The sequence below is a fragment of the Rhinopithecus roxellana genome, chromosome 12 (genome assembly GCF_007565055.1).
Source record: "Rhinopithecus roxellana isolate Shanxi Qingling chromosome 12, ASM756505v1, whole genome shotgun sequence".
Lineage (NCBI taxonomy): Eukaryota > Metazoa > Chordata > Mammalia > Primates > Cercopithecidae > Rhinopithecus > Rhinopithecus roxellana.
In genome coordinates, this window is record NC_044560.1 from 86368365 (window position 1) to 86390773 (window position 22409).

Sequence of the window (22409 nt, forward strand, 5' to 3'; positions counted from 1 at the left end):
TAGTGTAAAATATAAGTTTACTTTTAAAAGATACTAATTTTTGACAAGTGTAATAGAGTATTTTTTAAAGAATATTTTGAAAATCTAGATAATTCTAGAAAAGAAAATAAAAATCTCTTATAATCCCTCCTGTAGAGATAATGAATGCTAATCATTTGATGTTTTCCTTTTAGTCTTTGAAACATACTATTCTCATAACAGTTCTATGAAGTAGGTGCTGTATTCCACTTCATAGAAAAGAATTTAAGGATCAAAGCAATTTTTAAGTGTCTCTCAGAAAATTCAAGTTTTTAAACTTAAATTCCAGTGTTATTTCCCTACAGTATAATTGCCTCTGTTTTATTTAGTTATTTTAGCTCACAGAAAGGAAAAACAAATGAATTACACTATGGCTTATGTTATTTTTTTTTTCTTATTTTTAGAGACATTTTAAATCCAAAGGATGTGATCAGTGCCCAGTTTGAAAATACTACCACTAGTAAAGATTTTTGCAGTCAGTCATGTTTGTCAACATATGAACTGAAAAAAAAACCAATTGTTACTATAAATACAAATAGTATTTCAACCAAATGCAGCATGTGTCAGAAGAATGCTGTTGTAAGTTACCATTTTCCTTGATTGGGGCAGGAGTCTAATTGTTCGTGCTTAAAGAACAGCTTTTGATGGTCTCTGCTCCTTGTTTTTGTGTTGCTGTTTTTTAATTTCTAGATTCGACATGAAGTTAATTACCAGAATGTGGTCCATAAACTTTGCAGTGATGCCTGCTTCTCTAAGTTTCGTTCTGCTAACAACCTCACCATGAACTGTTGTGAGAACTGTGGGGGTTACTGTTACAGTGGGTCAGGACAATGCCACATGCTTCAGATAGAGGGACAGTCTAAGAAGTTTTGTAGTTCATCGTGTATCACAGCATATAAGCAGGTACATGACCATGTTTACTCTTGATGTCTTTGCTCATTTCAGGTAGTCTGTATTTTTAGTCGAAATTATTTATGAAAATGTTGTTTTACAATATTGGGTTTACTGGCCGGCCGTTAAAAAAGTTTTTTTAACTTTCAAAATATTGTTAAAGAATACAAATCACTTTTGAAATAAAAAAGCCATATTGGCCAGGCACGGTGGCTCACACCTGTAATCCCAGCACTTTGGGAGGCTGAGGCGGGCAGATCACCCGGGGTTGGGAGTTCAAGACCAGCCTGACCAACATGGAGAGACCCCATCTCTACTAAAAATACAAAAATTAGCCAGGTGTGGTGGCACATCCCTGTAATACCAGCTACTCGGGAGGCTGAGGCAGGAGAATCTCTTGAACTCGGGAGGTGGAGGTTGCAGTGAGCCAAGATCGCGCCGTTGCACTCCAGCCTGGGCAACAAGAGCGAAACTCCATCTCAAAAAAAAAAAAGATGTGTGTGTGTGTGTGTGTGTAGAGAGAGAGAGAGAATTTACTATTTGCTTAACTGGTATGGTATTCTTTATACATAAATAGTATTTGTTGAATAAATGTGCATTAAATATTCATATAGAGTTCTGTAAGCAGCAGTTTTGTTCATGCATTTGTTTGTACATGTTTATGCATTTGAAATACATGTTTTTAGAGTATGGCTTTTTTTTTTTTTTTTTTTTTTTTTTTTTTTTTTTGGGAGATGGAGCCTCACTCTGTCTCCCAGCCTGGAGTGCAGTGGTGTGATCTCTGCTCACTGCAACCTCTGCCTCCCTGGTTCAAGCAATTCTCCTGCCTCAGCCTCCCAAGTAGCTAGGATTATAGGCGCCCACCACCAGGCCTGGCTAATTTTTTTGTAATTTTAGTAGAGATGAGGTTTCACTATATTGGCCAGGCTGGTATCGAATTCCTGACCTCAAGTGATCTACCCGCCTCAGCCTCCCAATCCCTGTGCTGGGATTACAGGTGTGAGCCACCAGGCCTGGCCAATATGGATTTTTTATTTCAAAAGTGATTTGTATTCTTTAACAATATTTTGAAAGTTAAAAAAACAAACAAACACGAAGAAATATAGTGTGTTTCTCATAGGTAACAAATCCTGTCATTTTTTTTCTTTCCAGCATGTGAGATTTGTGTATATACTTCTTATTTGATAAGGAAAGGTTCAAGTTGCATATGTATTCTTGAAATCTGATTCACAGAATTAAAATTGAAAACCAGAAAATCAAAATTATATCATTAATTGTTACAGTAAAGGATTTTTCTTATCTTTATGAAATAGGAAAAAATAGATGTGAATTATATATTTGTGAATTGATGAGGTGTGCATGGGATGAACTGGATGAACTCTGTGTAACAAATGTCTTTTATGTAGTTTTGTGTGTATTCGATTTGTTAGTGAATTTTGATCAAATATTAGTTTTAAAATGGATAAACGTAAAGGAATAGTAAATGCTATATATATATTATATATATATAGTTTTAATTTTTAATTTTTGTGGGTCCATAGTAGGTGTATATATTTATGGGGTAAGTACTTTTAATATTTTTAATTTTATAATGTCTCTTTATGTAAGTGCATTTGCTAACATTCTTTTCCTTAGAATAGTGAATTTTTATACAGTTTACCAAAATTGGTGAATTTAATAACGTTGATTAGGAACTTTCTTGTTAATTGTTCTTAAAACTTTGTAGTAATTTTGGAATTTAAACTTTGTAGTAAATTTGGAATTTTCCTTTTGTTCTCAAAGGAAAAAAATATCCCCACATCTTCATTGTTTTATCTTTTTCCAAAAGACTGTTCTTTTCCTGATACTGTATCAGGTACTAAAAGTTACTTGGATTCAGTCCATTGAAAGATGAGTCATAGTCCACAAGAGAGGGAGAAATAGGATGAAACATCTTAATTTTAAATTTATCCTTTACTTTTAATTTAGCCAAAATCGATTAAATTTCTCATGTATTATATCTGCTGTGGTAGAGAAAGAACTGGAATTTAGAAGTAAGGCAGATGTAGATTTAATTCCAGACCTTATGTTCAAATACAGTTTTACCTTGGGGAAAGCAGCTAAGCTCCCTGAGTCCCAGTTTTTCTATCTGTAAATAACTATAATACCACCTATGTCACTGGGATGTTTTTAGGATTATAGAAAGTAAGAATGAAAGAATGCCTAGTATGTAACTGGGGCATTGTAGATGGTCATTTCTGCTACTTTCCTTTCTTCCTTATATATAATTCATTCAACAAACATTAGATATAATTTCTGTTTTGAGGGGCTGCCTGTCTCCTGAGAAAGACAGACATATAGATGAGTAAACAGAGACGCCATGATGGAAGTATTCTGGGTACGGTGGGCCACAAAGGGAGCACAGTCAGCTCTACTTGATAGGGAAAGATGAGACTATCAGTGAAAGCTTCACAGAGGTAGCTCTTGACCTGGGTCTTACAAATGAGGTTTGCTTTTACAGTCCTCATTAGGGAGGAGAGGGAAATGGGTTTAGAGATTTAGAAGACATTCCAGCATTCAGGCAAATGTTCACTTTACTGTGTATTTATTTTAATATCAAGTTTCACATATTGATTCTTTAAGAAGGAAGATTGCTCTTAAAATCTCCTAATTGATGCTGGACATACTTTATCAATTATCCTGAATGTGTGATATGTTAATAATACTTAGCATTCTTTGCTGCTGAATCCCTAATTCGGTGAAGACTTAAGATAACGGACTCTGGTTGTTTGTATTTGGACACCTGTGATATCCCAGGTTTGCTGTCACTTTACGCTTACAGAGTATTTTTAAAATTATTAGTGGTAGACCGTTTACCAATAAGTTGCCTAATAAGTTTACTAATTTCCTTAAATTCATATTTATAAGCACCTTTGGGGGGTTATTTCAATTTATAGGATGATACAGTATAAAAGCATGAACTTCCTGTTATTTAATGTTTTTAAAACTATGGTTATGACCTATTAATAGACCCTGAAATTAATTACTAGGTTATAAGCAGCATTTTTTTTTTCTTTTTTTTGAGACAGAATCTTGCTCTGTCGCCCAGGCTGGAGTGCAGTGGCACGATCTCGGCTCACTGTAACCTCCGCCTCCTGCGTTCAAGTGATTCTCCTGCCTCAGCCTCCCGAATAGCTGGGATTACAGGCACCTGCCACCACTCCCAGATAATTTTTTTGTGTGTATTTTTGTAGAGACGGGGTTTCACCATGTTGGCCTGGCTGGTCTTGAACTCCTGACCTCAGGCGATCCACCCACCTCGGCCTCCCAAAGTGCTGGGATTACAGGAGTGAGCCACTGCGCCCGGCCACCTTACTTTTTTAATGAAATAGAATAGATTGGAAAATATCAAAAAATAACATGCGTTACATGTTATCATATTTATTCCTCTGTAAAACTGTTTTCAGTTTTATTACATACATACATAATACACAAATGCAAAATCTCAGAAGTATGTGTGTACCATGAAACTTCTTATTGAGGATTACATCATAAAAGTTTGAAAATCACTGATTTCAAGTATTTCAAAAGTATTGAGTATAAACATTTCAAAGAATTACGCTTTTACTAGGAATTAAGTAAAAATGAATGTTGTTTTATTCTCTTAATAGAAATCAGCCAAAATTACACCATGTGCGCTTTGCAAATCATTGAGATCCTCAGCAGAAATGATTGAAAATACCAATAGCTTGGGGAAGACAGAGCTTTTCTGTTCTGTTAATTGCTTATCTGCTTACAGAGTTAAAATGGTTACTTCTGCAGGTAATATTGGTTTCATAAACTATGAAATGTACTAGTTGAAAAATTATGGTTATTGCTTTGTTTTTAAGGTGTATTTTTTGGTTGATTTTTAAGGCAAATTTAACATATTTCAGATATTTGTTATAAAATATCACCGGTTACCTTGATTGCTTATTTATTTACTTGCATGCCTATTTATGCATTTCCCCCTTACCAAAATAATTTCATATGGCTTCTTTAATATATTTCTTTATCCACACCTGATTTCTTTGAAGTTTCATTTATTTGGTAGGTTCAGGGTAGACTTTGCCTAATTTAAATTGGAAAGAAACATTTTCAGTATTAGGTTAGTTTTTGCCTATATGTGACGTGATTTAGTTTCAGTTCGTACAACTTACCCTGGCCCTTGAATTTTCTTTTATTGTATATTATTTAATTTCTCATACCTTTGTGTACATTTGTACATATTACTCATTGTTTTTTTTTTTTTTTTTTTTTTTTTGATTTGCTAAGGTGTACAAGTTCAGTGTAACAGTTGTAAAACCTCAGCAATTCCTCAGTATCACCTAGCCATGTCAGATGGAAGTATACGCAACTTCTGCAGCTACAGCTGTGTGGTAGCTTTCCAGGTATGGCTTCAGGAACCTTCCTCTTCTTCAGTCAGTGAGTCACCTACTGCATGAGTCTGTTCTTGCACTGCTCTAAAGAAATACCCTAGACTGGGTAATTTATAAAGAAAGAGGTTTAATTGGCTCACAGTTCCACAGGCTGTACAGGTAGCATGACTGGAGAGGCCTCAGGAAACTTTCTTTTTTTTTTTTTTTGAGACGGAGTCTCGCTCTGTCGCCCAGGCTGGAGCGCAGTGGCGCGATCTCGACTCACTGCAAGCTCCGCTTCCTGGGTTCACACCATTCTCCTCCCTCAGCCTCCCGAGTAGCTGGGACTACAGGTGCCCGCCACCACACCCGGCTATTTTTTTTTGATTTTTAGTAGAGACGGGGTTTAACCGTGTTAGCCAGGATGGTCTCGATCTGCTGATCTCGTGATCCACCCGCCTTGGCCTCCCAAAGTGCTGGGATTACAGGCGTGAGCCCCCGCGCCCGGCCAGGAAACTTTGAATTATGGCGGAAGGCGAAGGGGCAGCAGGCACATCTTACATGATGAGATCAAGTGGAAAGAGAGAAGGGGGGAGGTGCTACACTTTTAAACAACCGGATTTCCTGAGAACTCACTATCAACAGAACAGCAGGGGAGAAATCCACCCCTATGATCCAGTCGCTTCCTGCCAGGCTCCTCCCCCAGCATTGGGGATTACGATTGGACATGAGATTTGGTCAGGTACACAAATTCAAACCTATCACCTACTATAGTAATACACATTTATTAGGTGTTTGCTAGGGCCTGGATTGTGTAAGTTTCTATGTCATTCCTATTAAACTTGGATTTGTAGTTCATTCTGTATTTGGAGTTTCATTTAACTGCCTTCTATAAAATTGAATGGTATTTTTATCACCCATATTATCTATTGGGAGGATATTATTTTTAAGGAAGATTATTAGTTAAATTATTTTATTTTTTCATCATAAATGAGACTCCCCCCATTCCGTTATAAGCTGCTCAGAGGCAGGAACGTTGCCTGTTAACATGTACCTTACATGCCTAGAACTGTGCTTGGCATATGTAGGCACGCGATACTTCTTTGTTTTAACAAAGATTAAATTGATCCTTTTCGTTGTTTTGTTTTTCCAGAATTTATTCAACAAACCAACTGGAATGAATTCTTCAGTAGTGCCCTTGTCTCAGGGCCAAGTAATTGTAAGCATCCCCACAGGTTCCACAGTGTCAGCTGGAGGAGGTAGCACGTCTGCTGTTTCTCCCACCTCCATCAGTAGCTCTGCTGCAGCTGGTCTTCAGCGTCTTGCTGCCCAGTCCCAGCATGTTGGGTTTGCACGAAGTGTTGTGAAACTCAAATGTCAACACTGTAACCGTCTTTTTGCCACAAAACCAGAACTTCTTGACTATAAGGTAAAGTATAGCATGTTCATAAGATTTTGAGTATACATGGGTCTATTTGTAAAATTATTTTTAACTTTGCATCTCCCAAAATTACACCATTTGTTTTGAAAGTAAGGGAGATGCGGAGTTCCATAAGACAAACCAAATGTTTAATTAGTACTTAATGATTATTTCTTTGCAGGGCAAAATGTTTCAGTTCTGTGGCAAGAATTGTTCTGATGAATATAAGAAAGTAAATAATGTAATGGCAATGTGTGAATATTGTAAAATTGAGAAAATTGTAAAGGAGACTGTTCGGTTCTCAGGTGCTGACAAGTCATTCTGTAGTGAAGGTAAAGACAAGATTATCTTACCTACTGAGCATGTTGGTTGTTTTAAAAGCAGTTGATGATTTAAGCTTTCACTCTAGGGTTAATCTGTTTTATTATTTATGTATAACGTAAATGCCTTTCCGATTCATTTACACTTAGTTCATTCTTTCTTGATCAGTTTTCTTATATTATGTAGATGTTAAAATGAAGTGAAAGATTTGCAAAGTATAATGCAGAAGAATGTGATGTGAAGAACATTTAACATCCTTAGGTTCCCCATTATTAGGTTCATGGGGACCTCAAAGATATTCTAGTTCTTGTACTTATTTCTAAATGGAATGCCTTAAATTATGGTAATATTCTAAGTTTATACTTTTATTGTTTTAAACAGCCATTATTTTTCTGAATATAAATGGTTTGAATATGCAAATTAACATGTGGAAGATTGTTTTCCTTATTTAAATAACTATTCTGTATGTTTATAATGTTTTATTTTACTCTAAAGCAGTATTAAGTTAGCCTTCTAGAGCAAGGGCTTTCAACCCTTTTGATAACACAAAAGAAGAAATGCATTTACACTGTGACCCAGTATATTTTCACATACCTAAATAAAAATTTCGTTTTTTGAGACAGAGTCTTGCTCTGTCACCCAGGCTGGAATGCCATGGAGCGATCTTGGCTCACTGCAACCTCTGCCTCCTGGGTTCAAGCGATTCTCTTGCCTCAGCCTCCTGAGTAGCTGGGATTACAGGCACCCACCACCACACCTGAATGATTTTTGTATTTTTAGTGGAGATGGGGCTTCACCATGTTGGCCAGGCTGATCTGGAACTCCTGACCTCAGGTGATCCACCCACCTTGGCCTCCCAGAGTGCTGGGATTACAGGTGGGAGTCACTACGCCTGGCCCCAAAAGTTTCATGAAATAAAACCAATGCAGTTTAATGCTTTCTCTTCTGTCCTATCCTGTCTTATATAATTTAAAACAAAAACAAAAACAAAACAAAACAAAAACTAGTATAGATACTCTACGTTGATCTCTTGATCTGTGAACTGGTCAGGACCCAAGTGTGAACATTTTGTCCTAGGCCACTTATTTTTCTTTTTTTGTTGTTTTTGTTTTTATTTGAGATGGGGTCTTGCCATGTTGCCCAGGCTGGTCTCAAACTGCTGGGCTCAAGCAATCCTCCCGCCAGCCTCCCAAAGTGTTGGGATTACGGGTGTGAGCCACTGCACCCGGCCTGTCCTAGACCATTTAAAGATGCAGAAAACTAATATTTCTACCTAATTTAATTTTATCTTTCCTGATTTTTAGGTTGCAAATTGCTTTATAAACATGACTTGGCAAAACGCTGGGGAAATCACTGTAAAATGTGCAGTTATTGTTTACAGACATCTCCCAAATTGGTACAGAATAATTTAGGAGGGAAAGTGGAAGAGTTCTGTTGTGAAGAATGCATGTCCAAATATACAGTTTTGTTCTATCAGGTAAATAGAATTCACATTCCTGTGTTTTTCAAGCTAGGGCATAAATTATTCCCTTTTTAAATTTTGTGTCGTATAAAGGACAATTTAATTATTTAAAACTTTAAAGTATTAAATGTTTTATGCCTTCTAGCAATTAATATAAGATTTAGAAAGACTTTAATGTTATTGAAGTTTTATTTCTTTTGTTTTTAATTTCCTGTAGGAGACATATCAGTCTTAAGACATTAAAACATTTAAACTTATAGTTTTATTCATTTATTATTTAAATAAAGTGAATTTGTCTTCTGAAGTCTGAGGAAGATAGACCTTATTTTTATTTCACTTTGTTTTTTAATTGCTGTAGTGTGAAATCTGTACGTTACATGTTTTTTTTAAAAAATTAGTATAAAATTAGCCGGGCGCGGTGGCTCACGCCTGTAATCCCAGCACTTTGGGAGGCCGAGGTGGGCAGATCACGAGGTCAGGAGATTGAGACCATCCTGGCTAACATGGTGAAACCCTGTCTGTACTAAAAACACACAAAAATTAGCTGGGCGTGGTGGCGGGCGCCTGTAGTCCCAGCTACTGGGGAGGCTGAGGCAGGAGAATGGCGTGAACCTGGGAGGCGGAGCTTGCAGTGAGCAGAGATCGCGCCACTGCACTCCAGCCGCGAGACTCCATCTCAAAGAAACAAAAGGTATAAAATAATTGATAAAGGCAAACTTTAATTTTTGATCTAAATTCTAAGTTAATTTCCTCACTTGTTATGTGTGTCCTATTTTTGTCCTGTCAGACTGCAGATAATTTGTTTCTTACTCCTTGACTACCTTCTTTTTTTTTAGATGGCCAAATGTGATGCTTGTAAGCGACAGGGTAAACTCAGTGAGTCCTTGAAATGGCGCGGGGAAATGAAACATTTCTGTAACCTGCTTTGTATCTTGATGTTCTGTAATCAGCAAAGTGTATGTGACCCGCCTTCACAAAATAATGCAGGTAAAATTAACCTTAAGTACTGAATGGAGTCTTTGGTCAATACTAGAAACTACTGTTCTTTTACAGATCAGGAACTGTGTAAACAGTTGTCATTAATTTCATGAAACCTCAGTTTCCTTGTATTCAGTATCATTAACATTTAGTTTTTTTTTTTGTTGAACACCTTAGATTAAAGCTAAGTAAAATGAGTTTTTTATTAAATAGGTTTCTTTGAGAATATTGAATCAAATAAACTCTGTAAGAACTGAAGTTTATGGGAAAGGATAACAGTTAATGGTTTGTAATTGAGTATAACTGGCTTCCTTAAAAAATCCTTTGAGACTACTTATAACAAAAGACATAAAGTCGAAATCACATGACCTTTTAAATATATCATATGCAGGCCAGGTGTGATGGTTCATGCCTGTAGTCCCACCGCCTTTGGAATGCTGAGGTGGGAGAACGGCTTGAGGCCAGGAGTTCAAGGGTGCGGTGAGCTGTGACCACAACACTGCAATCCCAGCTGGATGATAGAGTGAGACCCTGCCTCTAAAAAATTAAAATAAAATAAATCTCTATGTCATGTCATGGGTGTGACTAGTTGGGGCCAGTGTCACGGGGCTGTAAAGGAATTTACCAAGACAGTCATAGGTAAAGGCAGATTTATTAGAGAAAGTGTGAAAATATGTTGCAAGGTTTCAGTGAGCAGCACAGCAGAGAAGGGGAAGTCTGCAAAGAGGCAGGGGCTTGAGGGAGGTTTTACAAGGTCCTGCTGTAGGGGGCTACTTACAGAATGAAGCCGTGCTCCTGGGGCTACCTGTAGGAGGCAGTCTCTCAGAGTAATTACTCATTGTTCTCCCTGACCTGGTGCCCCTTCCTCTTTGTTGCTTACTTATTGTATCAGGAGTTACTTAACTTATCAGGACTACACACTGTGTGCATAGTTAGGCCATTTTATCTCAGAAAATTTATTATTTAAAAACAAACAACACTAGTATCATCCTGAAAGTGAGAAGAATTTTAAGTATTTAAGTATAGTCTCCTTACAAATAAAAGCAAAATCTATAAGAGCCTACTCCAAAACTTAAAAAAAAATTCTTTCTATATAAAGGCAAGATTTAAGAAAAACATTAGGCTTAATTGTCCATTAAACCTAACCTGTGATCTTCATTGGTATTGTGTGTTTGGGGATTTGCATTGTTGGTTTTTAAGTTAGACTATTTGTTGCATTTTCATGTAAAGATAAAGTAAATAGAAAACTTTCAAGTTTTACTAATTAAAAAATAGAAAACCAGGGCACGGTGGCTCACGCCTGTAATCACAGCACTTTGGGAGGCTGAGGCAGGCGGATCACAAGGTCAGGAGTTCGAGACCATCCTGGCCAACATGGTGAAAACTCTATCTCTACTAAAATACAAAAAATTAGCTGTGCGTGGTGGTACACACCTGTAGTCCCAGCTGCTTGGGAGGCTGAGGCAGGAGAATTGCTTGAACCCGGGAGGCAGAGGTCACAGTGAGCTGAGATCACGCCACTGCACTCCAGCCTGGGTGGCAGAGCAAGACTCTGTCTCCAAAAAAAAAAAAAAGAGAAAACCAAAACCCAGTTAATCCTACAGTGACTTTGCTCCAACAGAAATTACTCAAACCTGAAAACATTGTTTAACTTCCTTGCAATAGTTTCTGTGTAAGTACATATAAATCACATGAGGTTTCCTTATTTTTGTTTATTTTAATCAGCAAGTATTTCCATGGTTCAAGCTGCTTCAGCAGGACCCCCATCTCTGAGAAAAGATTCGACTCCAGTTATAGCCAATGTAGTATCATTGGCAAGTGCCCCTGCTGCTCAGCCCACAGTGAATTCTAACAGTGTCTTACAAGGTAGGCTTGATTGGAAAGCATTTATCTAGCCTATTTAGGTTGAATGCAGTGGTCCTCTAACTTCCTTTCATCAGGGATTATTTTCATACATTTGACATGTTCATTATAGGAATGGTAGCTCGCTGCACAAATTTCATATCTCATACCTTAGAATTGCTAGTTTCTTCCGTTGAATTAAATTAACACATGTTCTTCATATGAGGGTTTGTGTTTATGTACTGATAATCAACTTTTAATGCTAATGTTAAAACAATTGTAAAGATCCTAAATTTATGTTTTAATTTATATCAAGGTGCAGTTCCAACAGTAACAGCGAAAATCATTGGTGATGTAAGTTTTATTACTTTTATTGGTATTGTCACTGTATTTTTCATTTTTGTACAATATAAATATGTGTGAGCTAATTTGCCCACCTTTATTTATTATATGAAATAGATTTCATTAGCTCATTTAATCTTTGTTCAGGAATAGGATTTTCTGGCTATTTAAATAGATCTTTTATGTACTTTAATATGTTTGAATGCTGGCTATGTAGTTACTGAAAGTTTTTTTTTTAATTACACAAAACTGAAGTACATTGTACAGGATTTAGGCATGAAAGACTTTTGGATGTTTTGTGATGTACTCAGATTATAAATAAAATATTTATAAAATGTAGCTTATCCTCCCCCCAACCCAGTACAGATTATACTGTAAAAAAAAAAAAAACAAAAAAAAAAAACAAAAAAAACTTTTTTTTAACCCATTAATATTTTCTGCTTTGTCTCTTAAAAGAAGAAAATAAATAATGAGAAAAGCTTAAGACTGGAACAGTGGCATTTCTCAAGTGTTTCTCCAGGTTTCTGGGATAACTTTCACATTGTCTTTATTCAAGTTACTTAAATGATCATAAGTGATTCTATTATTTCTAGTTATCCAAGTTATCTTGAATCTAAGTCCCCTGTGTCTTAATTAGGAAGTAAGAATTATCATTTTAAACTTAGCCAACATTGTTATTGATCAACAGTGTGTTACAATAGAAATAGCATTTTTCTTAGTAAATAGAAATTGTGATTAGAGACATGCAGAGTAATATATAGTTATTAAAACATTCCTTGATTACTATTAATGTTTTAGGAGTATTGTATTTCTCATACATTTGGTTGAATATTTACTTGCTATGTCCTCCATGTAATTCCAATATGGCATTTGTTTTAAAATTATAATATTTCTTGTAATTACAACGATATTTTAAAAAATGTTTTTGGTTTCTAATTTGTTTTTGTTTTACTAGGCAAGTACTCAAACAGATGCCCTGAAACTGCCACCTTCCCAACCTCCAAGGCTTTTGAAGAACAAAGCTTTATTATGCAAACCCATCACACAGACTAAAGCCACCTCTTGCAAACCACATACCCAAAACAAAGAATGCCAGACAGGTATGTTCCTTGGTCTTTCTTTGTTTATTAATTTTTTTTTTTTTTTTTTTTTTTTTTATTTTGAGATGGAGTCTTGCTCTGTCACCCAGGCTGGAGTGCTGTGGCCAGATCTCAGCTCACTGCAAGCTCCGCCTCCCGGGTTCCCGCCATTCTCCTGCCTCAGCCTCCCGGGTAGCTGGGACTACAGGCGCCCGCCACCTCGCCCGGCTAGTTTTTTGTAGTTTTTAGTAGAGACGGGGTTTCACCGTGTTAGCCAGGATGGTCTCGATCTCCTGACCTCGTGATCCGCCCGTCTCGGCCTCCCAAAGTGCTGGGATTACAGGCTTGAGCCACCGCGCCCGGCCTGTTTATTAATTTTTTAAGGGAAAGAAATGTAGGATTTACTTACATTGCATACCTGCTATTTCCTAGGTGATGTGTTTGGTTGTTTGTATACATTGCCCAGTTTAGTTCTCACAGCATCCCTGTGAGTTAGGTATTTTCCTCATCTGAGGCTTAACAAGTTGAGTCAAAGAGAAGGAAGTTAATCAGTGATACCATACTATGAGCAAGTCATTTAATTCTCTTATTAATGACAATGTTATATTATAGAATGAGCTTAAGGTTTGGAATTATATGGACAGGCTTCTAGGAGGTGCTGTTGTTTTCCAGTGTGACCTCAGGTTTGAACTACTCCATAGTCTCTTTTGGCTACTCCACACTGTTTCAAATGAAGTCAGTTCCTTTTGAGAGAACTTCAGAGCTGTTTGTTTGTTTGTTTGTTTGTTTTTAATGAATTGTCCCCCACCCCACCAACCCAGGCAGAATCTCTGAGCCACCTCTGTGGATGCTGGGCAGGGTGGTAGTCTCTGGCCTTCTTGGCTTGCCTCTTCTGGCAGGAAACTTCTGTCCTACAAGTGAGCTGGGGTGAGGGTGATCAGGATCCCAGTGTTCTTGGCCTGCTTTTCCTAGGGTAGAGCCTCCATCCACTGGATGGAAACTGGGTGAAGGGAAGCCCCTGACCTCTTGCCCGTACTCACCAGAAATTTAGCCTCTTCAGCTTTCAGTTGGCGGGGATGAGAAATGCTTGTGGCCTACCCTTCTTGATGAGATACAGTGGAAGCTGAGGGGAGGGAAGGCCATTTTTATTGGCCACAGCTACCCAGAGTGGAGTTTCTGTCAAGCTGAGCTGAGTTGAACTGGCGTGATAAAACCTGTGATGGCTGAAATGTCAGACTCTCACTGTTCTTACCAAATTTTAAACAGATTTTCTTGAATAAATGTTTCTTCATTTGGTATATGCCTTTAGGACAATTTCCCAAGAATTTAAATGTCTGTTTTTAAATAGTTTTCACCCTCTTTGCTTGTTTCACTAAGGAATAGATCTTTGTAGCTCCTTGTGCTACCATCAAAAAGTCCTGGAATTTTGGCCTATTGTGGTGGCTCACACCTATAATCCCAGCAGTTTGGGAGGCTGAGGCGGGAGGATCACTTGAACCCAAGAGTTGAAGACTAGCACAGGCAACGTAGCGAGACCATCTCTACTAAAAATTTTTTTTTTGAGATGGGGTCTGGCTCTGTCGCCCAGGCTGCAGAGTGCAGTGGCACGATCTCAGCTCACTGCAAGCTCCGCCTCTCAGGTTCATGCCATTTTCCTGCCTCAGCCTCCTGAGTAGCTGGGACTACAGGCGCCCGCCACCACGCCCAGCTAATCTTTTTGTATTTTTAATAGAGACGGGGTTTCACTGTGTTAGCCAGGATGGTCTCGATCTGCTGACCTGGTGATCTGCCCGCCTCGGCCTCCCAAAGTGCTGGGATTACAGACATGAGCCACCGTGCCCGGCCTCTACTAAACATTTTTTTAAAGTCCCAGAATTTTTATACTAGAAAGAGATTCTTGATTTCTAGAGCCGCAGGGCCATCCTGTCAGCCATTACTTCTCAAAGATTAGTATGCACATGAATTATCCAGGAATTTTATAAGTAGATTCTTATTCAGTGAGGCCTGAGATTTTGCATTTCATATAAGCTCCCAGGTAGAGTTCAGTGCTTCTGGTCTGTGGAACACACCAAAATAGCAAGGCTATAAATGATTTAGTTCTTTTTTTTTTTTTTTTAATCAATAGCAGTTTATTTAGTATTATGTAGTTTGGTTATCAGATGTTTCTAAATTAAGTAACAATTTTTTAATGTCCGCTGTATTATGTAAAGTTTATTGGCCAAGTGTGGTGCCTCATGCCTATACTCCCAGCACTTTGGACAGCTGAGGCGAGAGGATCACTTGAGCCCAGGAGTTCAAGATCAGCCTGGGCAACATGGTGGGACCCCCATCTGTTAAAAAAAAAAAAAAATTTGTGCCATATTATTTTCCCACTTCTAACTGTAGTCAAATTGTTAGCTTTTCTCTTTCTGTCCCTAGCATTACCTTTCTCCTAGATTAATGATTTTACACTTATCTACCATATTCTCTGACACATAGAAAGGATTCTATATGTTCCTTGACTTATAATGTTGTACCCATCATATGTTAAAAAAAATCATCAGTCAAAAATGCGTTTAATATGCCCAACCTCCAGAACATCGTAACTAGGCCTAGACTATTTTAAACATGCCGAGAACTCTTACATTAGCCTACAGTTGGGCAAAATCATTTAACACAAAGCTTATTTTATAATAAAGTTTTGAATACCATGTACTTTATTCAGTGCTATACAGAAGTATGGTATATACTTGTTTTTGCACCATCAAAAAATTGAAAAATTGAAAAATCCAGTATCGAATCATCGTTAAGTTGGGGACCATCTGGGTAAATAATGGAATAAATCCTCTGTCTTGTTACTTTCTCCAAGTTTTTTTCCAAGTTCTGTTTCATCCTTTTAATACTTAGAACATCTGCTATATATATTTATTCTTTTTTGGAGGTATCATAACCTAGAGTAGTCTCCCGTCATCTTAGCTCTACATACTATAATTGACTCCTATTTTAACTGTTGATATATTTTTATTCAGTGCTGGAATTGTTGCCAAATTAATCTTTTTGATGTCATTTTTGTCACTACTCTGTGTTAAAAAAAATCTTCAGTATCTCCCCACTATCTACTACAAATGATTTTGAAATGTGTGCATTATAGCATGAGTGAAATGGCCCCTCCCTATTCAGCCTCCTCTTTAGCAAGCGGTTTTCCATGCCTATATTCTAGGATCCCTGTTTCAGTCCTTTCGATTTATCCATCTAAATTATATCCTGCATTCATTTGCTCCTCACATCACTGATATTTGTTACCCACTTTTTGTCAGTGCTGTACTCAAGATTTTTTTTTTTTGTGGCTACTTTAGTTATTTCTCCTTTGTAAGAACTCCTATAGTGTCGCAGGTCACTCTTATTTTGAACTATAAACCTCCATAAGCTTTTTTATTTTGAAATCTTATTAAAATATTTCTAACCTTGTTTGCTTTTTGTGATTTTGTTGTTGTTATTGTTAGAAGACACTCCAAGTCAGCCTCAGATTATTGTGGTGCCAGTTCCCGTACCAGTGTTTGTTCCCATACCTCTTCATCTTTATACTCAATATGCTCCAGTCCCATTTGGAATTCCAGTTCCAGTGAGTAATCATTTAGAGATTAAAGCTAATTTAGCATGCATTTTCCTCAATTAAAATTGTATAATTCTGTGAAGAAAGTTTTCATTTGTTGGTAAAATATATCTGCTTCTGATTGGCTGTTATCATATTACCATTATTACTTAACATGGATTATATAAATGACTGCTTTTATTTGTACCCACCCTTCTCAGAAAAGGTTATGATGTAGCTTTTTAAAACAGTTACATGCACAATGAGACCACTCAAATAGAAAAAGATCAGAAATGGTGTATGTTGAAATCCTGGATTCTAGCAAGGGTGAAAAGAATACTGTGATTTACATAATTCTCATTTTTGATTAAAGAAAAATATATTTTTTAATTACAAATTTATTTTTCCCAGGTACTGAGTCCTTAAAGGAAACAGTTATGAGAAAATTGTGAGAAATACAAGCAAAAACAACAAAAACAAAATGCAAGTGTGTTATAGAATTATTCTTTCAGAGAATTCAGAGACATAATTGGTTGAGTGTCCAAAGCACTTATCGAAATTTTATTTAAATGGCTCTAGTCTTATAAAAGCAAACTAGCAGGACTATTTTAATCATTAGCAATGAATATATTTTAAATTTGTTACTATTTTAATACCTAAATCATCTCACAAATCAGGTTTTGACTACAAACCTGTTGCCTAAGAAAGCCTTCAGTCTATCCTTGGTCTTTCAGATGCCCGTCCCTATGCTTATTCCATCTTCAATGGATAGTGAAGATAAAGTTACAGAGAGTATTGAAGACATTAAGGAAAAGCTTCCCACACATCCATTTGAAGCTGATCTCCTTGAGATGGCAGAAATGATTGCAGAAGATGAAGAGAAGGAGAAGACTCTGTCTCAGGGAGGTTGGTATAATCTTTAAAAGCAAAGAAAGAAAAAACACGTTTTATACATTTTCAGGTGACTCAAGCAACTTTAAGACAGTCAGGGTGTTTCTAAAACCTTTATTGTCTGTGAATACCAAGCCTGTGGGGTTGATTACACTTTTTATTGCTTCTGAAAGCTCTTACTGTTTTTATGAAAGAAAACCAAGTATTGGTATTCAATAGTTTTTAGTCATAATTCCAGAAAAATAACTTAGAAATCAAGATTTCATGATTATTTGCCAATATTATCTCTCTAATTGAAGCCATGGTCCCCACATAAGAATTCCTGTTAGATAATAACCAGCATGCTGGTAGAGGGTAAATAGAACCTTAGGATGGAAAACCATTTGGCTCAAAATAACTGATAGATAGATCTCATACTACTAGTGTGGAATCATGATAAAAACAATAGTTAGCATTTTGTGTGCTTGCCATACTCTAGGCATTGTGCTCAGTGCATCGTGTGCCTTGACCCATTCAGTCTTCACGACAACCTTATGGGGTGGGGAGGGGGTACTATGTACCTCACATTTCTGATGTGGAAAGTAGGATGTTAGACTTGCCTTGGTTGTGCAGTCCCGAAGTGGCGGAACCAGAACTTGAATCCAGATACATTTGACTCCAAAGCACATGATACTAACCAGAATCCCCATTAACAGTGGTAATCTGTTTAACTGCATTTATCCCTAATGTCTAATTTTGTTAATGAATTATTCTTTCTGCATATGAAATCTGTTTACTTAGAACTCTGTAGTATGATTGATGTATATAGTGCAGTCATTTCATTTGAGATATAATTTGTTGTCTATACATATAAATTATTTATGTGCTTTTCTTTTTCTTTAGAGTCTCAAACTTCTGAACAGGAACTCTTTCTAGACACCAAGATATTTGAAAAAGGTTTGTAGTTGAAAATATGGTTTGATTTTTAGAAATACTACCCTCTGTTAGTAATAGAAACCTATAAAATATTAGTACACTTGGATTTCATATTTGTAATTTTAACTATTTGTAAGGGGGGTATCAGATGTCTATGAAGTGTATTAATTTGTAGTGGGAATAATAAAAGCCACCTCAAATGTTTGTTTTAAAAATTAATTGAGATAAGGCTTTCAAGTGCCTACCAAAAATATGAATCCAGTTCTTTGAGACTGATGAACAAGTTACTTCATTCTTGATTGTATAATTGTCCATCAACCATATCTAATTTTTTGGTATTTAAGGGTTCAGGAAGTTTTCCGAGCATGTCAAGATGAGGCTATTATTTTATTTTGAGGGCTTGTTTGTTATCTATATATTTCAGACCAAGGAAGTACATACAGTGGTGATCTTGAATCAGAGGCAGTATCTACTCCACATAGCTGGGAGGAAGAGCTGAATCACTATGCCTTAAAGTCAAATGCTGTGCAAGAGGCTGATTCAGAATTGAAGCAGTTCTCAAAAGGGGAAACTGAACAGGACCTGGAAGCAGATTTTCCATCAGGTTTGTGTACAGTAACCTGTCCATTGAAAACTTTTTATTTTAGAAGATTGGTACAACTCTGAATTGACACTATTAAGCAGTGCCAATTGTTATTGATAATAACAGTGTAATGTGTTAAGAGGTCATAATCTAGAGCACAAATAGACCCTGGCTTTGTAGGTGTTAATTTGTACCTTAATTTGGTTAAAATTTTTTTTAACCTTTCCCGTAGTAGCCATGTAAGAGGTTTTCTTAATTGCTAATGAAGTTTTCATTTATGCACTATATCCTTGGTTTAAGTCTCTAAGTGGAATTCTTATTTTATCACAAACTAATGATAGTGATGATTACCTGATATTTCTTTCCTAGTCTAAGTCTTTATTTAAATTTGTGAGTTATTTACCTCACGTTGTGCTTTCTGCTGATTATTATAGAATCCTTTGACCCACTTAATAAAGGACAGGGAATCCAGGCACGTTCCCGAACGAGACGACGACACAGAGATGGCTTCCCCCAACCCAGACGAAGAGTAAGCTGCAGCTTAACTTTTCTAGACTTTTCTTTCCTTCATTCTACAAGCATTATTTAGTTCCTGCTGCTTTCAAAACTCTGTAGCAGCCAGGGTCAGGTAGTTCCATATGTTATTTTGCAGCCTGGTAATTTTATACTTTTGGTTTTTGAATTCAAGAACCATGTATTTTATTTACATTTCTTTCAGTAGGAACTTTTTTTTTGTTTCTGTAGTTAAGGGTTTTCTTTTGTATTGCTTTGTTTACTTTAAAAAGCTTTTTATAATTCTTTTGTGTGCGTTTATCTTTTTGAATAGCCTCTAAATTTAGCTCTTTTTACATGTTATAATACTGAGTACTTTGGGAGGCCAAGTCGGGCAGATCACAAGGTCAGGAGATCGAGACCATCCTGGCTAACATGGTGAAATTCCGTCTCTACTAAAAATACAAAAAATTAGCCAGGCGTGGTGGCTGGTGCCTGTAGTCCCAGCTACTCAGGAGGCTGAGACAGGAGAATGGCCTGAACCCGGGAGGTGGAGCTTGCAGTGAGTCAAGATTGGGCCACTACACTTCAGCCTGGGTGACAGAGCGAGAGTCCGTCTCAAAAAATAAAAATAAAAAATACTGAGTAGTTCACTGTTTTTGTAGTATAGTAAAATGGTGAAGTTCACATGGCTGTTTTTCACATTGACAGGACTTTCCTATACAAAGTTGAAAGAATAATAGCTTTATTTTTAAAATTACCACCACAATCATGAACAATTCCACTTAGCAAGCAGTTCCACTATGACCTTTTGCAGTCGGCCCCTCTGGCTGCTAACAACCACCAATCTGCTGTACAGATTGATGCACAATGCCACTGCTTTACCTTTTCTGAAATTTCACGTGAATGGAATCCTATAATATGTAGTCTTCTGTGTTTAAGTTCTTTTACTTAGCATAATGTTTTTGAGATTCATCCATGTTATTTCATGTCCCGGTAGTTGATTCCTTTTTTTTTCTGAGTAGTAGTTCATTATATGGACAAACTACAATTTGTTCAGCTGTTTAACAGGTGATAAAAATTTGGGTTGTTTCCAGATTGGGGCTATTTTGAATAAAACTTACTCAAAATGTTATGAACATCTTAGTATCAATCTTTGTGTGAACATATGTTTTCATTTCTCTTGAGGAAAAAGATCTAGGAATGAGATTGCTAGGTTTTATGCTGTGTGTATTTTTAACTTTATAAGAAAGCTGCCAGACTGTTTTCCAAAGGAGATGTACCATTTTGCAGTCCCACCAGCAATGTATGAGAGAGTTCCATCTGCTCCATGATTTTGCTAACACTTGGTATTGTTGATTTTAAATTTTAGCCATTCTAGTCAATGTATAGTGGTACCTCATTATGGTTTTAATTTGTTTTTCCCTAATGATTAATGATGTTGAGAATCTTTCAATATATGTATTTGCCATTCATGTGTCTTCTTTGGTAAAGTGTTTATTCACAGTTTTTGCACATTTTTTTTTTCATTTTTTTTATTGGGTTGGTTGTCATCTTGCTGAGTTGTAAGTGTTTTTTTTTTTGAGACGGAGTCTCGCTCTGTCGCCCAGGCTGGAGTGCAGTGGCCGGATCTCAGCTCACTGCAAGCTCCGCCTCCGGGGTTTACGCCATTCTCCTGCCTCACCCTCCCGAGTAGCTGGGACTACAGGCGCCCACCACCATGTATTTTTTAGTAGAGACGGGGTTTCACGGTGTTAGCCAGGATGGTCTCGATCTCCTGACCTCGTGATCCACCCGTCTCGGCCTCCCAAAGTGCTGGGATTACAGGCTTGAGCCACCGCGCCCGGCCAGTGTTCTTTACTGTGGACATAATTTCTTTATCAAATCAGAGTTTGGTCCTATTTTGTTGCTTCCTTTTTTATTTTCTTAATGATGAGTAGCAGATTTTGATTTTGAGGAAGTCCCTTTTATCAATTTGTTATTTTATGGATCGTGCTTTTTAATACCTCATCTAAAAATGTTTGCCTAACTCGGCCGGGCGCGGTGGCTCAAGCCTGTAATCCCAGCACTTTGGGAGGCCGAGACGGGCGAATCACGAGGTCAGGAGATCGAAACCATCCTGGCTACCACGGTGAAACCCTGTCTCTACTAAAAATACAAAATAATTAGCTGGGCGAGGTGGCGGGCGCCTGTAGTCCCAGCTACTCGGGAGGCTGAGGCAGGAGAATGGCGTGAACCCGGGACGCAGAGCTTGCAGTGAGCTGAGATCCGGCCGCTGCACTCCAGCCTGGGGGCAGAGCGAGACTCTGTCTCAAAAAAAAAAAAAAAAAAAAAAAGTTTGCCTAACTCATAGTAACTAACACATTCTCTTACATTTTCTTCTAGAAGTTTTATAGTTTTAACTTTTATGTTTGTGATCTATTTTGAGGTAATTTTTATGTATGAGTTGTGGCAAGGGTCAAGGTTCATTTTTTGCATATGGACATCCAGTTGTTCCAGCACTGCCCTTGAAAAAGACTATTCATTCCCCATTGAATTACATTGGCAACTCTGTGAAAAGTCAATCATATATGTATGTGTCAGTCTGTTTCTGAAACTCTCTATTCTGTTCTGTTGACTTACATGTCTATTTTTATAAAAGTGCCAACTGTCCTGACTACTGTGATTTTACAGCGAGTCTGGAACTTAAGAGTGTAAATGCTCCAGCTTTGTTCTTCTTAAAATTGTCATTTTTATGTCCATATACATTTTAGAATCAACTTGTCAATTTCTTTAAAAAAAAAAAAAATGCCTGCTAGAATTTCAGTTGGGGCTGTCCTGAATCCAGAGAGAGAAAATTGACGTCTTAGTACTTTCGATTCTTCTAATCTGGAAACATGGCATAGTCCTCCATTACAAGTCTCCTTATATTCTGTTAAGTTTCTCTCATAAGTATTTAAGATATTTTGATGCTGTTGTAAATAGTATTATTTTTAAATTTCATTTTTCACTGAGCACAGTGATCACACCTGTAATCCGAGTACTTTGGGAGGCTAAGGCAGAAGTATTGCTTGAGCTCAGGAGTTTGAGACCAGTCTGGGCAATATAGTGAGACCCCATCTCTACTAAAAATTTTAAAAATTAGCTGGGCATGGTGACACATGCTGGTGGTCCCACCTACTTGGAGGGCTAACCTGGGAGAATTGCTTGAGCCTAGGGGGTCGAGGCTGCAGTAAGCCCTGATCGTGC

At 37.3% G+C, this 22409-nt stretch overlaps 1 protein-coding gene across 9 annotated transcripts in view; it reads left to right on the forward strand.

Annotated features, from left to right (window-relative positions):
• ZMYM4 (zinc finger MYM-type containing 4) overlaps nt 1–22409 on the forward strand; it is a 165569-nt gene that overhangs the window by 123888 nt on the left and 19272 nt on the right. For all 9 annotated transcript variants that reach the window (XM_030912657.1, XM_030912652.1, XM_030912653.1 and 6 more), the window contains 16 exons: nt 423–597; nt 709–921; nt 4560–4710; nt 5203–5318; nt 6439–6714; nt 6887–7037; nt 8331–8503; nt 9325–9475; nt 11192–11332; nt 11625–11662; nt 12606–12750; nt 16212–16330; nt 17035–17206; nt 18074–18127; nt 18531–18710; nt 19124–19218. In XM_030912657.1, coding sequence (XP_030768517.1) covers nt 423–597; nt 709–921; nt 4560–4710; nt 5203–5318; nt 6439–6714; nt 6887–7037; nt 8331–8503; nt 9325–9475; nt 11192–11332; nt 11625–11662; nt 12606–12750; nt 16212–16330; nt 17035–17206; nt 18074–18127; nt 18531–18710; nt 19124–19218 — 2350 coding nt within the window. The remainder of the gene's footprint in view (nt 1–422; nt 598–708; nt 922–4559; nt 4711–5202; nt 5319–6438; nt 6715–6886; nt 7038–8330; nt 8504–9324; nt 9476–11191; nt 11333–11624; nt 11663–12605; nt 12751–16211; nt 16331–17034; nt 17207–18073; nt 18128–18530; nt 18711–19123; nt 19219–22409) is intronic.